Source organism: Micromys minutus, assembly GCF_963924665.1.
Source record: "Micromys minutus genome assembly, chromosome: 32".
Classification (NCBI taxonomy): domain Eukaryota; kingdom Metazoa; phylum Chordata; class Mammalia; order Rodentia; family Muridae; genus Micromys; species Micromys minutus.
Window position 1 is genome coordinate 1,726,823 of NC_137967.1, and position 16,790 is coordinate 1,743,612.

The 16,790-nt window shown below is 48.2% G+C and overlaps 1 protein-coding gene across 3 annotated transcripts in view; it reads right to left on the reverse strand.

Moving 5' to 3' along the window:
- NELL1 (neural EGFL like 1) overlaps positions 1-12,090 on the reverse strand; it is a gene marked incomplete at both ends in the record, with an annotated part of 772,717 nt that extends 760,627 nt beyond the window's left edge. For 2 of the 3 annotated variants that reach the window (XM_080908376.1, XM_080908375.1), the window contains 2 exons: positions 3,725-3,853; positions 12,012-12,066. In XM_080908376.1, the coding sequence (XP_080764502.1) occupies positions 3,725-3,853; positions 12,012-12,066 (184 nt within the window). Of the gene's footprint in view, positions 1-3,724; positions 3,854-12,011 lie in introns of all 3 variants that reach the window. The other variant, XM_080908377.1, reaches the window with a different exon arrangement.
- Positions 12,091-16,790: the final 4,700 nt, after the last annotated feature.

Genomic DNA, 16,790 nt, shown 5'->3' on the forward strand with positions numbered 1-16,790 from the left:
CTTCCCAAAAATGTCCACACTTTAATCACTGAGTACATAAGTTGTCTCACTTGGCAGAAGAAACCAGTTGTGATAACTTTCTGAATCTTGAAATGACACCACTGTTGTGTCATGTATGATTCATTTGAACGAGCCCAGTGTAATCACAAGAGACCTGACAGAGGAGGCAAGGCATTATGGGAGAGGCAGAGGCAGGGGCAGTGTAGCGGCAGACACACATGCTCAAGTCCAGGAGGATGGTAGCTATGAAATGTGGGAAAGGCTCAGGTATCCATGAAGAGCATGGGATTTTTGGTACCCCAACATCAGTTCCTGAGAGCTCACTGTAAGCTTACGATGTCCAGAATCAGAAGATAACTACATTGTGCTGTAACTAAATTTGTGGTCAATCATTAGAGCCACAGTAAATAAGTAACACAGATTATGTGGATGTCTGAAGTTGGGGTGCTGCTATAACTAATACCCAAGGATTGGGGAAAGGTGTTGACTTAGGTATCAAAAATAACAACAAACAAACAAACAAAAATATCTGAAGGGTGTGAGGGCGTGGTGGGAAAATGCTTTCCACGGACTGTTAATAGAACTTCTGAGAAGACAGTAGAGAGCACAGAAGACAGCCTGCACCACCTCTGAGAATATTCCAGCATTGTTAACTATGTACAGCTGCAAATGCTCAAAGGCCACCGCTCCTACAGGCTGAGGAGGAAACAAGGAGCACCTTGCCGACAAGAAAACAAGGAATCTTCAGAGAGCAACAGAAAGGCAGGCTTAGTTTGGCTCTGCAGTGACCTGGAAAAGACACCTGTCAACAGTGACTGTTGGCTGAGTAGCTGCAGGTGGATGGATGGATGGACAGACAGATGGATGGACAGACAGATGGACAGGCGGACAGACGAGGGAGCCTGACTTCCTGCTGCTTGAGTGAACTGTTAGAAGCAAGAAAGAGGCTGAGGCAAGAACTGCTAATCACAGAGGAAGGAGGGGCTGACGTTTGGAGGACTCTCGGTCTGCCTCCATCACAAGGGAGAACAAAATAAGACTGACCCTGGGGAAGCCAAGTGTCATAGAACAGTGTTCCATAGAGTCTTGAAAGGATTAAAGGGCCAGAAAAGTTCATCACCCACCCAGGGATCTCTTAGAAGAGATCAAGTGTGACTGGGTCTCCCTGGCCATGTGGGTGATAGAAATAGAGGTAGGAAGATGTGTAGAAGAGCCTCCTGTCTCTCATGGGTAGGAGACCATTAAGAATCTTGAGATTGTTAGACACACCGTATTAATGAAAACAGCATGATGTTTGGCATAAGAACAGACACCTGGACCACTGACAGAATAAAACACTCAGAAACAGAGCCAGGTTCCTACAGCTAACCGAGTTCTCAACAAACACTGGAAGAATACGCATTAAAGAAAGGAGCATTTGTTCAGCACCAAAGAGACAGACCCGAATTCGGCAGGCTTGGCATCATATGGGAAAACTAAGAAATTGATCCTAGCATAAGATAGTGCTTCCCAGAGCCTGGGAAGGAGAGACAGGGCGTGAGGAAGAGCCTAGTGAATACAGCTGGGCAGGTGCAGTGACTTCTAATGTTCTGCAGCAAGTAACATAGCTATGGTTGACCGTACCCAATTAAATACCGCAAAGTAACTGGTAGAAAAGATTTGGAATGTTTCCAAAAATGGAATAGGAAGAAATGACAGAGGTGATGGCCATGCTCCGAGCCTGGCCTGATCCTCACACACTGGCCACGGGCACACATTACTATGCACACAATTGCTACATATCAATCAAAACCAAAGCACAGCTTTTAAATGTTCCCAAAGCTGTGTGCGGTAGTACATGTCTGTGGTCACAGCACCCAGAGGTGGGAGGATTTCAAACACCCGGCCTGCCTCACTTACACAGTGAAACCTTGTTTCAAAATTTAAAATGGAAGGCTCAGTCACTAAAGGAATTCACACACTTATAGTTTTGCTACAAGTCATTATGCAACATCTGTAGATTTGTGGCAGACACATAACAATTGTTAGCTATCCACACAGTGAATATCTTAAATCACATCCAGCAATAGCAGTTTTGAGGTTGTAAATTAACCCTGTTGTTATTTGTGTTGAATATGGTGTGTTCCCTATAGACCTGCATTTTAAACCCAGGCTCCCCACCTGCTGGTGTGATTTGGGGAAGCTAGTGAAGCTTTAACAAGTGGAGTCTAGCTAGAGGAAGATGTCACCAAGTGACTTGGTGTTTACTAATCCCCACTCCTCCCTGGTTTACTCTCTGCTTCCAGGCTGCCATGATGGTGAGCGGTTTCACCCTCCCACCCCTGTGACAGACAGAACCTTCTGAAACTGTGAGCCAGAATAAATTTTTCCTGCCTCAAGTTGTTTGGATCAGAGCAATGAAAATCTAACCAGTACAACTGTCTTCAAAGAAGGGTGAGCTGAAAGAACCTTGTCAGGCATTTCCATAGGGAATTCAAAGCCACATGCTTCTCCTGCTTTAACCTTTGCAATGATCCCTGTGAGATTAAATGCTTGCTGTGAGATTAAAGCACAACATCTAAGGAGCACGCAGCCTCCCACCTACCAGAACGGACACTGGATAAGCTATCAGAGTACTCAAACCCATGCTGCCTGTCAAACAAATATCGACGCTGAAGGCTGGTCCAAGATAAATAGGCAATGCCAACTTCTTCTGACACTCATCACCCTCCAGCTGTTCTGCACATCTGGTGGCTTCTGTTAAAGGCCTTTCTACATATTGCTGAACATCATGGCCAGACTTCCACCTCTTCTGACCCCAGGCCTTCCTTTCAGATTTCAAGTCCCTGTGGACCTGCCACACTTTCCAGGTGACCTTTCTCTGGTGACCACTGTCTCTCACCCAAACAGAATCAGACCTGTCTGCATTACCCTTGACTTGTAGTCTATATGACCCCTTCCTGGATAAGCAAAGCCACTTTGATTTGACAACAACTGGTAGGATTGGGTAATTTCTGCATTATATTTTATATTTTTGGGCAGGGGCTGCATGCATCTTCTTTACTCTTAGCATGCTATATAATACACAGAAGAATCCCAAAACAATGCCAGTGTTCACTAAACAAGAACTATACATCAGGCATTGTTATAGAGGCCCCACGAGGGACGTGCTGCGGAGATCTGTCATTTAGATGAGGATACCAAGGCGCAGAGAAGCCACAGGCCTTGGTGGCAAAGCTAAGAGGCGATTCCAATCAAGAGGCCACACTTTGAAGCACTATTCTATCTTGACTTTAGAAGGCTTGTTAGATGATGCATAGTCGGGTATATAGTTGGCACAGCTTCGTCCAAAGAGAATGTAGCCATGAGTATACTCTTCCCACAGATGAGACAGAGACGTAGATACATCAAAGATAGAAACAATCATGACATAAGAGATCTGTAAGCCAAGCATGGCTGAGCAGCACCTTTCAAAAGTTCTGCAACTTAATCCCACTACGGGTCCCCACCAAAGTCCTTGGGTGAACAGTTCACTGCCAAAGCAAATATCTTTCCACCACACCTCCACCAGCCTCTCTCACTCTCAGAACACCCCTTGCTTATCACACACTTTAGGATAACAACACCAAGAAAAGCAGCAAAGGTGATCCCCAAACCAGGAGGGTAAACACATCCCCAGACAGACTCCTCCTCTGCTCCCACACTTACCCCATGCAAAAATTTTTAAAAAGACATGCCCTTTTACCTTGAAATAGAAATGCTTTACTGGCATTGTGTAGTCCAGCCACCTGAGTGACTCCCAGGGTGGTGTTCACAAGGTCAAGTTCAGTGATGATGTCCACCTGAAGGTCAGGGTCCATCCCAAAGCCCAACACTGGGGAGAAACAGATTCATGTGGTTAAGCAGGCAGCAATACACATTGTGCGGATTACAGAGAGGGGTGGCCAGGACTCAGTCAAGGCAGTTAGGAGTGCTATGGAGTTGCCCTGAGAAAAACAGGGAAATAACTCTACCCTGCAACTCCTCCCAGAGCTCAGAGCTCGGTTTCTTTGTACCCTGCCATGACCCCACTCCATGGCTAACTCCACACTGAAACTCTCTGGGGCCAAATAAGCTTCAGAATTCAGGACACATCACAGGTTGAAAAGGAAATACAGCCTACACGGTATGTTCTATGTAACACTCTCTGCAAAGTCAGTAGCCTATAATCAAATTCTAGGGTGTTTCTAATTTGAAATAAAAGTTCTGTTTTCTCCTAATTGAAACAAAGATTTAAATAGCCCAATATCCCTTCAGGTCCCATTTTGTCACCAAATGAATTCAACTCAGGACAGTCTTGCTGTTTAGTGAATTACAAAGAAATGTTGGATCTCTAGACTTTGGGGGTGTGAAGATGAGGATGGTAGGTGTGGGGCTGTGGCCTGAGACATAGACCTAACTCCGCAAACTCTGCAGAGACCCCCCCATCACCCAGAAAACCACCACTGTGATACCCGGAAGGAAACGGAGGGAGAACTCCTGTCCCTACTGGGGGGGAGGGGAGGTTCAGATTAACAGGCACGTGTGTCCCTGCAAAGGGTCCCTGACCCCTCTCACTAGGGAATAAATGTGGCTGAATCCCCTGCCTGGGAAGGAGAGACCCCCCGAGGGTGTCTCTTACCCCGGAAGAGTGCTGTGTGGAAAGACACATTCATGACTGACTGCAAAGTGATTTTCAATTACATGTATTAATAAGTCTACAGATCACTCTGTGGGACTTTGTTTGAAGCCATTCATGAAGGCTTTGCTTAGCGCCACTTAGCATCTCAATAGTGGGTTCTGATTGCTCCGTTGGAAATGTTTTAATCAGCAACAGCTGTCAACTCCTCCTAATGGCAATGCAGTCACCCAGGCGGGATTCAGAGAGCAGGCACCCAATTTGTCCCACAGAGTCTCAGTGAATATTCATCAGGACTTTCTAAACCCCCACAGCCTCACCTGCCCCCCTCCTACCCCTGCTGCTTATAGGTTGGGGAGGAAAAGAGAGTCACCCTTCCCTTCCCCTTTTCCCACTAGGAAACAAAAGCTGCAGCCATATCAGAAAGTTGGTCAGAAGGGATGCTTGAGAGTTGAAACAGGTCTTGCCAAGGCAGAAACTAGATTAAATGAAAGGCAAGGTGCATTTAACTGCCTCTTGGGTTTTGTCAGGCCCTGTCTACCACACATACACAAACACACACACACACACACACACACCTTCTGAGCTGAGGGCGAAAATTGTCTCCTTGAAATGCAACCAGTTACCCAATGACCCAAAGATAGCTCTCACATCCACTGTGATTCAGTTATCAGCAGTTTGGGCGTAGGGTCCCATGTAGCACAATGTAGCACATGCATGATGCAGGCACCAAGGACAGTCTCAGAGTTTTCACGCCTGAGAGAGAAGAAACTAAGAAGATAGTTTGGCAATAAATACCAGAAAGTATCAGGAGGATAGGGGAAAAAAGCTTAGGGGGGTAGGGGGCACCTGACTAGGTTGTTTTAAGCTAAAAATCAAGGTGAGCAGAGCCAGGGCTGAGAGAAAGCATGTCCACATGTGGGTAACAGTAGGTGCAAGTCAGAAACATCATGGAGTGTTCTAGAAACAGAAGAGAAGTGGAAAGACTGGCCTGTAGCAGAAGGGGTATGGGGCAGGGGAGCTCAAAAGCAAAACACCTTTCTGATGTAGTAAAACGGTATTCACAATCCACCGCTGAGGGAAGTCAAGGCAGAAACCATGGAGAATCTGAGTGCTGGCTCACTCACTAGGGCCCTGCAGACTCATAAACACTAGCTGTCTTCTTAGTCAGGGTTTCTATTCCTGCACAAACATCATGACCAAGAAGCAAGTTGGGGAGGAACTTATTCAGCTTATACTTCCATATCGCTGTTCATCACCAAAGGAAGTCAGGACTGGAACTCAAGCAGATCAGGAAACAGGAGCTGATGCAGAGGCCATGGAGGGATGTTACTTACTGACTTGCTTCCCCTGGCTTGCTCAGCCTGATTTCTTATAGAACCCTGGTCTACCAGCCCAGGGATGGCACCACCCACAATGGGCTGGGCCAGAGATGGCTCCACCCACAATGGGCTGGGCCAGGGATGGCTCCACCCACAATGGGCTGGGCCCTCCCCCCCTTGATCACTAGTTGAGAAAATGCCTTCCAGCTGGATCTCATGGATCTAATGGGTGATCCTTGGAGTACTATGAAGTTTGTGCTAAAGGGAAGAATGGCTATGTTCTAATTTACATTTCAAATATGGTCTATCTTTAAGCATCCACCTGTGTGGTGTTGCTCACACTACATCCCAACTCCTTTGCTCACTGCTCTGAGCAAAGAAAAGCTGGGCAAGGTTTTCTGTCTCCCTGAGTCACAGCCCCATGAGCGGGCTGTCAGGACTTGTGAGTTTAGATGCCAGCAGCACTGTGATCACCTTGAACAGACAGGAAAGGAACTAGTATTTCAGTTTGATCTATACTGTTCTGATCCTATAGAGCACAAATTAAATCTAAAGTAATCTCAAAGGACCTACAAGCTGGTCTTTCTCTGGCCAGGAATTTGGTAAATGGCTGGTATGTGTGCTCTTAGCCAGACATCTCTCTTGCCCCTTCAGCACATGGAGTTCCACAGGCTCTTAATTCAGAACAGGGTCGTTTACATAATGTGGGGGTATATGGCACTCACTGTGGCAGGTATGACCTCAGGGCAGTAAGATAGGCCAGGAGAAGACAAAGGGACAGGTGAGTCAAGAAAAAATAGACTACAGTTAGTAGTCCTAGCTGGGATTACTAGTACTTTGATAAAACACTATTACCAAAACTAACTTGGGGAGAAAAGGCTTCGTTTGGCTTACACTTCACTGAAACAATTCATAGCAGGAGCCTGGAGGCAAGAACTCATACAAAGGCTATAGAGGAATGCTAGTAACACACTTGCTCTTTGTGACTCGCTCAGCCTGCTGTCTTCACCCACAATGTGATGGACCCCACCCCACAAATCACTCGTTAAGAAAATGTCTGACAGACTTGTATGCTTACACCCTGATCTTCCGGAAGCATTCTCTCAACTGAGGTTCCCTCCTTTCGAAGACTACAGATTACGTCAAGTTGACATAAACTAGCCAGCACAATGGTTAACTGAACCACTGGCTTCTTATCTTTACCCGTCTTGCGTCCACCCTCTGGGCAGCGTGGCTTCACAATTCTTTCTACTAAAGCAGATAAAGGACCCCTTTTCCTCTGTTCTGGACTCAGCTATGTCCCCTGTCTTGGCTACTGGAGCGTCAGTGGCTTTGCTCACAAGAGCAGAGACTTGAATGTGCTCAGATGGTGGGACTCCTTCATCAGGATGAGATCACAGCCCTGGCCCATGAGGACAGTGCATGCAGAGATCAAACAACTCTCCAGAATGCCAAGTAGTAGTCAGCTAGACCCTGTCTAGATAAGACAACACCAGACCAGGATAAATGCGTTTGAACACAGTAATTGTTCCTTAAAGTACAACTTGGGGGTAGCTTTGCTGTACAATGTTCAACTAAAAAAATACACCAGCCTCTCAGCCTAGGGGGTGTGCAATACAATAAGCCTTACAGAGCCTGTGGAGTTGATAAAATACCATCATAACGTCTCAAATGAGAGCACAGTGTCCTTCATCCAGGACATATTGTGGAAGCACAAACCCTCCTCCATCGCTGAGAAGCATCGCTCCTGGGAAACTCAGTTTCCTCATCCAGAGAAAGGACAGTGTGACCTCCCTGACACCTGAGGTCTGGGAGATGAGCTTACAGACAGGCCCAGACTATATACAGGAGATCCTCAGCTGGGGTTTCCTTCACATGTGTCTCAAAAGGCTCTCCAGACCGTTCCAGCCTTGATCCTCTACCCCACAGAAGCTAAAGAAGAAGCTCGGGTGTCTCTCCCTCACATGCCATACAAACAGAAAAAAAGAAACCGATTAGGCTTCCAGATGCAGTTTCGTTCTCTCCCTTTAATTAGTCCCTTTCAGGACGATGCCCGATGCTGAGAGAATAACACATTGCACACACCGCGGGGAATCAGGAAACCCATTAATAAGGAGCCATCTACATGACCTCTCCTGAACCTCGCATCACGTGAGAGGCCGGCTCCACCAAACGTGTTTTATTTCCGAGCCTCTGTCTCCTGGCCGTGCAGCCAGCTCCTGCCAGTCTGTGGGAAACTCTATTAAAGTTCTCTTCTCTTGACATAACAGCTCTACAAATGGCTGAAAGTGGGCATGAGAATTAAGCAGAATAAAAAGCTCCCGGGGAGAGGATATTTTCAGAGCCTGGACAGCAGCAGGGAACATGACAGAAACACTTGAGGTCTGAGCTGGTACCCGGAACTCACTGTAGCTGGGATACCCGCTGTTGCTCATACCACTGATGGCTGATCCTCAGCCCTGGCTAAGGAGATCTGGCCCAAAGCCCTTCAGTTTGCCTTTGACCTCCAAGCAGAGAGTCCTGGCCTGACTAGCTTCAGATCTAATCTGCCTCAAGGCAGCAGCTGCTGTTCTGGTCCATGGCAAAGTGACACTGAAGGGACCTCACCACATATGCAGTCACCAAACCCAAGCACTATAGCTGATCCCAAAAAGTACTTACTGGCAGGAACCAGACAGAGATGCCCCCTCAGGGACTATGCTAGAGTCATATAGATACAGCTGAGCATGCTTGCAGCTAATCATCGGTCTGCTGAACTCGAGGACCCCAATGAGGGTGCTAAAGAAAGGGCCTAAGGAGCTGAAAGAGGTTACAACCTCATGGGAAGAACAACATTATCAACCAACCAAACCCTCCAAAACTCCCATGCAGTAAAACACCAACCTCTGTGTGCACTTTGAGAAACCTATTGATCCAGTTGCTTATGTAGCTGAAGATAGAAGTGTCTGGCATCAATGTGAGGAGAGGCTTTTGTTCCAGGGAGGGCATGTTTCCCCAATGTAGGAGAATGCCAAGGCAATGGGGTGGAGAAAGTGCACCTTTGTGAAGGCAAATGGATGGGGAGCAGGATGGGATCTTGGGGCAGGGTAAAGGGATAACATCTCAAATGTAAATACAGAGTATCTAATTAAAAAAAGATAAAAAGGGGAACACTGAAAAAAGATTCTACAACCTCCTTTAATAACAGGAGTGTATGGCCGCTTGATCTCTTAATACCTTGAAAAGTGATTTTTATTGAAGAATATACTTTATGCTTCTACAAGTTGGCACATACTTGATAGGGTTGGGGATGGGTAGGGGCTCATGCTGAACTACCTGGGAACTGCTTCAAATAGAAAAACCTCTCCTCTCCAGTAGTTCACAGCAGAAGGCTCTGATATTTTGGGGTGTTGATATTTTGGGTATCCCCTTCACTCTTTACCCTGGTGACAGCCCCCTCCTCATCCCCCCCCCAACAAAAACAGCCTGGAAAGCAAGAAAGGTTTAAGCACAGAGCTTGTTTAAGCCACTAGCATTTCCAAGGTACAAGAGACAGCTTGTGGATGAAGAATGCTCTTACCTGTGTTACTCTGCGCATCCATATACCCCAATGTACCAGGAAACCAGAGCTGGAGAAAAACACATGAGCCCCACCCCCACCCCATCACCACTCTGTGCCCCAAAGGTTCTCTGAGCCAGGGCGATGTGAGCAGCTTCCTCATAACACCTGCCTTTTGATGGCTGTGTGTGAAGCTACCTCTGCACTTCAGTCTTGCTTTAATTAAAATGTGCCTGATAGCATCTATTCATTTCCATTAAAAGCTGGTGATATCTGAGCAGCTAAGTGGGCCACATGTTTACTTCATCTAGGACTGGTAATGTCCCAGACAACAATTGTCTCACTTAACAAACAAACTCTCCAAAGCAGCTGTTTAGATCCTGATACAGCAATCACCAGTTGGCCTCAGCAACCTAAAGATGGATGAGGGGGATGGGGAGGATGGGGCTTCCTGTGCAAAACCAAAGAGGCTGCTTCCAGAACCCCTCCACAACGTTCCCTCCAGCTACAAGAAACTGCAAACATGCGAGGCATAATTTCTTCCATTTCCTTAATTCTTCCAACAATTTATGTATGAAAAATGTGCAGCCTCGGGCAATCAAGTAATTGCTACCAGAAAGCACAGGGGGCTGGCCTTGCACCATGCTTGGGACAGGCTGGGGAGCTGGTACATCTTAGACCCATTCTGTCTTTGCACAGTGGTTTCTTGAGCCTGACTGCATCCCACTTTATTCAGTTTCTACCTAGATTCTCAGCTTAGCTGTAAGTTCTCCAAATCATCAAGAACAGAGTTCAGAGTTCTTCCCCCCACCCCGTGTTCACATACACACACACACACACACACACACACACACACACACACACTTAATAAGCTACCTGTTTGTTCAAGATGTTTGTGAAGGGGGCAGGGTTGTAAGGAGGGGAAAAGACACATCAGAATTTGAAGTGTAATGGAAACTCAGCCTAATGCTGAAAGAGCATGGTTTTCTTGGCAACTTTTCAAAGGAGTAATGAAAACAAAGGAGGGAGGCATTTGTAATACGGAATGATATGGAATGATATGGAATGATCATCAGGCTGCTTCTTAGTCTGTCTTCTCCCTGTCTTCCCCTTCTCTGTAGGATGCCCCCAGCAACTCGAGCCTCCTCCCTGGGGAGCCCAGCACTAGTAGCCCCTGTGGGGCTTGTTCTAGTTGCAAGAACTGTAGTAAGCACCACCTAGCCTTGGGTCTATCAGCTGCAGAGGGAGTTCTGGGAAGACGCTGAGATTCTTTTATCCCCAGAGAAATGTTTCCCTGTCGCTCTAGGAGCAAAGGAAAGCCTTAGTCCACTTCAGTCCTAGCAAGTAAAGGAGGGCATCTAAAAGCTCCCAGACTCCTAACTGCCCAAGGGAGCAAGGGGAGGGAACTTTTTAAGTCAAGGAAGAGGGGGTGGGTTCCTCAGTCTTCTCGGGGTAAACCAGCTATCTGGCCTGAGAAGGAGACTGAACCTTCAGAGGGGAAGATGAGGGTGGTGAAGGGACACGGAGACAAGGAACAGCCATGCATGCATTCTAGGGATCGGAAGTCTGTGGGCAATGAGTCTAACTGACGTCTGGCTACCAAGAACTATCTCTTCTACTCCTGGCCCTGTTGGCTTCCTACCCCTCCTAAGGCGCGCTCCTTCCTGCCTCCTGTGAAGTAGGCTACGTTCATGAACCCCAGGGACCTGGAGTCAGGGAACCCAGTGGAAGAGGAAAGAGGACAGTGGGACTCTGCTGAGACCTCACAACGGCACCTCCAGCAGGCTAATCCTAGTAGGGACTTGGCCATTAGGCCAGTTTCCTTAGCCCCCGGTCCCGCCCCGCAATCTTTGATGATAGCAGGAGAAACACGGTTTAGGGGGTGAGAAAATCTTTGGTTGTCTCCACTGCTCCAATCTCCCTCCTTATAAGTGTTCGCTCGGTTGTTTGGGCGGGGAGCTGATAAGGGAGAACACTCCTGGAGTTCCCCTCCGGGAACCAGGTGAGAGCCACGGAAGAGCTCGCAGGTCCCTGCTTCCCTCCCATCCCTCCCGTGCGGCGTCTGGATCCCCCGGCCCTGGCCGAGCCTGCTTGCTGCACGCGCTCCCTCTGCGGGTGGAACTCCCGTGGCTCGGGGGACACCCTAGTCCACCGCACCCTGCAAGTTCAAGGATGTAGGGATCGCTGGCCTCGCTGCAGCGGGTTCTGACTCCCCAGAACCGGGAAGCTGCTTGCTAGCCACACAAGGGTGAGACCACTCGGCCGCACCCCGCACACTGAATGCCCACAGCTGCGTCCTCAGGGAAGAGGACGCTCACCAGAGCATCTTTTCTAACGTTTTTACTGTGCTAGGCGATCAGAGAGACCCAGGCACGCTGCTGTCCTTCTCTAGCCCGTCAGGGCTAGGTTCCGCGTCTCTCTTAACCAGAGTAATCCCGGGTTACAGCAACCGGGAGCAACACGATCATCACCACCACCTTCCCCCATATCCCTCTTAACGCCCAGCCTTGCTTACCTGTCCTGGCGGTGCATACACAGAACCACAAAACTAAAACCACATCCATCGGCATAGCTCCAGAGGACCCCCGCCAAGCAGGGCGCACCAACATTAACAAGAAACCAATGCTTCAGAAAGCTGTGGCTTTCTGGGCTCGAAGCCGCCAAACTTGCTGGCGGGCGGCAGGGGAGGTGGCTCGGCGGCGCCGGGTGCCGCGCTCGGGGATCGCGCCCGGGAAGGCAACCCCGGCTGCCCCGCCCCCAGCCCACCCCCCACCGCGGTGGCGGTGGCACGGGGCTGGGGCCCTAAACCCCGCTGCGGCTGCGCTCCCCCTGAACTAGGGCAGGAGCGTGGGGCCCCGCCACTCCCGCAGGTTGCTCTGGGTGGCTGTGCGGATCCCTCTCGCCTCCTGGGCTCCGGAGCTGCGAGGATCCCGGCTACAGGCACCTCACGGCTTCACGACCCCGCCTCTGCCACTGCGCCGCGCTGCGGGTTGCCCAAGTTGCAACAGTTCATCCGGGCCGGGCCGGGTCCGAAGCCGCCCAGCCCGTGTGCGTGGGTCTGTTTCCTGGGGGAACCAGACCTAGACGGTGTCACGGAGTGCTCCCAGCCCCTCCTTGGGAAACAACCACTACGGATTCGCTCCAGCAAGTGGGTGGGGAGGAGCAGGTGGGGGGCAACGAGTGATGCCTGAGTCCCCGATGGCCACCTGTACTTGCTATCTATTCCCAGCTAAAGGATCTTGTGACCGGATTCTGGCTTTTAGAAGCGCGGGTGGAGGATGTTGAGGTGGAAGTCCCTGAACTTGGAATTTAAGAAGTGTTTGCAAGTTTCATTCTACAGGCCAAATGCTGCCACATAGGGGAAGTTCTAAACCATTTTTTTGTCTCTTGTGTGACTTTCTGGATGGTTTTCTCCAAAACCCGACTCTCTGGGCTGCTCTTCTTCCTTTCCTTGGAGACCCCTACCGGAACACCATTCTGTAGAGAGAAAAGCTGGGCTTTGCTGGCGACCAGTGGACAAGCAGAGGAGTCTCTCCAGTCTACAGTACCTTCTGCTACTGGAACCGCCCCGCGAGGGTCCCTGTGTGCCTCAGTCCGCCTAGGGGTGATACAGTCACAGAACCTGAAGGTCAGAGCCTGTGGCTTACACATTAGTATTGTGTGACTCGAAGCCCCCTGCACCCCAGCTTGCCCTGTGTCTCCATCTATGACCCCAGCTTCCCCCCAACATCCAATACTACTTTGAGATACATAATCCTCAGGGAACCAAAGGGAAAAAGATTTCTCCCAAAAAGCCCTGCTTTCTTTCTAGGGTTTCTCTCTGGCGTTTGCTCATCATCCATGTTCCCAGAGCCTTAACTTTATATACCTTTGACCCCAGGAGACCAGTGGGTGGTCGCCAATTTAGCCGCACAGCTTATGAAGAGGAAAGGTCTTACCTACATGTTCCTCTGACCTTTGTCCTATTTTTCAGAACATTCTGTATACATCCCCTTGTCCACTTACTCCATGTATGACCTTCCTGGGCAGGTGAAGACAGGAACCATGAAAGTTAAATCAGCTCAAGAAGTACCCACTGCGATGCAGTTGAGTTGGACTGTTACAGAGTGGATGTCAAGGCTCAACTTACTATCCAGCTTTTGTGTGTGTGTGTGTGTGTGTGTGTGTGTGTGTGTGTGTGTGTGTTCGTGTGTGTGTCTGCCCTTGGAGACAAAAGAGGATGTTGAATGCCCTGCTGCTGGAGCTACAGGCAATTGTGACATGTGTCCCTGGTTCTTGTGTCAACTGAATGATATCTCCACTCCCAAATATCTCATTTGTTATATATCTGAAGATAACCTTGAACCTTGGTCCTCTTGTCCTTTTCACCTCCTAAGTGCTAAGGTTATAGGTCTGGACCCACCACACCTGGTTTACATAGTGCCAGGGGTGGAACCCACAGACGTATGCATCCTGGGCAAGCCCTCTACCAACTAAACTGTCTCTACAGCCCTTTATTCCCTAACACTATCAAAATTCAACTTGGCCCCCAGAGCAGACCCTTACTCCTGTGTCTCCATTACAGAATCCGGGCTTTCCCTTCCTCCCGGAACATGCAACACTTAATGCCAACATTAAAATCACACACACACACACACACACACACTTTGCAGAAAATTAGATTCCACACATTTCACTGGGTCTCCTAAGTAAGGATACCAGATGCCAAGCTGTACTGTGAGAACCACATCCCACCCCTAATTCTCCCTCAGTCATAAATTTACTTCCACGGCCTTTAAGGGCTATGAAGTGCTTTTCCCTAGACCCTTTTCTTAATCTCAGAAACCCCAAAAACCCTAAAAGGCACAGTGGTCCCAGCATCGGACTTGTAACTTTTTGAACCCTAATCTTCAAGACTGTGTAGCTGGCCCTGTGGGGTGGGGGTTTCAGCGTGTTCCATTAAAAAAAAAAAATTAAGTAAGACGTATGTTCTGTCATAACTCTACGGCTTTGCATCCGTTAGCGGCAACAAGTGTTAATCTGAACGAGCTCATAAATCTTCCCTAGACAACTAAGTACCTCAATCTCCTCAGGTAAGAATACTCTTGAGCAGGGGTGGGGCAGAGGATAGGGGGTAGACCTGTTGGTACATTAGAGAATAGGCCCATCCTTTGTGCAATGAAGGATCCTCATGGCTATTATGTGCAAGCCCTAGTGGAAGGTTGCCACTTAATGGTGCTCCTCATAGTTAAAAAAAAATGGCTAGTTTCGTGTCAACTTGACACAAGCTGGAGTTATCACAGAGAAAGGAGCCTCAGTTAAGGAAATGCCTTCATGAGATCCAGCTGTAAAGCATTTTCTCAACTAGTGATCAAGGGGGGAGGGCCCAGCCCATTGTGGGTGGAGCCATCCCTGACCCAGCCAATTGTGGGTGGAGCCATCCCTGGGCTGGTAGACCTGGGTTCTATAAGAAAGCAGGCTGAGCAAGCCAGGGGAAGCAAGCCAGTAAGTGACATCCCTCCATGGCCTCTGCGTCAGCTCCTGTTTCCTGACCTGCTTGAGTTCCAGTCCTGACTTCCTTTGGTGATGAACAGCAATGTGTAAATTGTAAGTTGAATAAGCCCTTTCCTCCCCAACTTGCTTCTTGGTCATGATGTTTGTGCAGGAATAGGAACCCTGACTAAGACACAAGGCTTGTACCCTGAACCCAACCAGGTTGATCTTAAATCTAGAGATAAAAAGTAAGTGCTTAGTGGCTGGAGATGGGAGCTTTCCAGTTATAAAACTTTCTGGGAATCCCCCATGGCTCCATAAGTACTACTAAAGAATTTCATTTATTTCACTGATTTAGACTTAGAAGCTTTCTTTAGTCTGTCTACACCCTCCTCGTTTGAGGTAAATAGATGTTTCTTTCACATCTCCAGAAAGTCAATAAACAGCATGCCGTATATTTCATTTCTCCATAAAATCAAATTTCTAGAAGCAGGAAGTTGTCGAGAGGTTGCCTGTAGATGGGGAGTGAGGAGGAGGATCTGTAGAATGATGGCTAACGAACGAAAGGTTTACTTTGGGGGGGTCATAAAATGTTCTAAAGTTGATGGGCGTATGACCCTCGTAGGTGTCACAAATGTACTACAGACCATTGAATTGTATACTTCGGTAAATTGTGTGGTATGTGAATTATATCTGGAATATGTATTTTGGAAAAATCCTTAATGATGTCTATAATGATGGCCAAGTAGGATTTTTGATTTCTAGTTTCTCCCTTTGCCCAGACTTGTTTCCTGCCAAGCTCTAAGGGATAGCAGGAACCTTCCCTACGTGACCCAATCAAATAACACCTGGCTACCTTCACTACCCTATGCCTACTCAGAAACCATAATGCCCTGCCAGAATCTGTTGGGAAAGGGTGCTTTTCTTAGCAGCCCCAAAGCTCCCAGTCCTCCAACCCATTCACATCTCTTGCTTGGCTGTCCTCGCTGCCTCCATGTTTGCTTACCCTTTAGAAATCAGTCACCCCCATAAAGGTCACGGTCTGCTTCTCAACTGTATGAAATTCTACTGATATTGTGAAGATACCACACACTTTGGTTGCAGGACACAAAGAAATTAAACTGGAACACAGCCCGTTTTGGTTTTCTGTCCTGCCTGCTGGCTAAGATTTCATCGAGCTGGGATGTTCCCTGCTGACTACTGGGAGAGCATTGTCCTCAATGTTCCTACATAGCTGTGAATCCTGCATGTTACAGGACCTGTCAGTCAGACACAAGGTGTGCCTTGGCACAACACTAGCGTGACTGCTGTAGGAGTAACCAACCATTTTTTAAAAGGTAATTATCAAACCATATTCCCTTGTCCCCAAATCCTGCTGTAGTTTTATAACAATCCAACCATCTTTCAAGGCCCTGCTTGAAACTCAGCTTCCCACCTCTCTCTGCCCGGGCCCCTCCGCTCAGTCTAGGTGGGCTTTCTTGCTGTTCTTCCCTGTGCTGGTTTTCTTCCTACCTGGAATGTTACATCCATAAACCTTTCTGTACTTTGCTTTGGGCATAACTCTCGGATCTCTGCTGAAAAGCTGTCTCCCTGGACAGAGGCCACCAAGAGCAGTATCTCTTTTGTCAATCCTAATGCTCTCAGCTTCATTTTCTTTCCACGTGTCTGATTATCATAAGTAATATGATTTACACATTTACTTGTGTGTTCACTATCTCCCCAGCTGTAGTACCAGTGCCCTGCATGTGGGGGGTTTGTCTTTCTGGCTCATCTCAGTTTCTTTCCATCAGAGCAATGCCTGGCACATTTTAGAGGTTTGCTC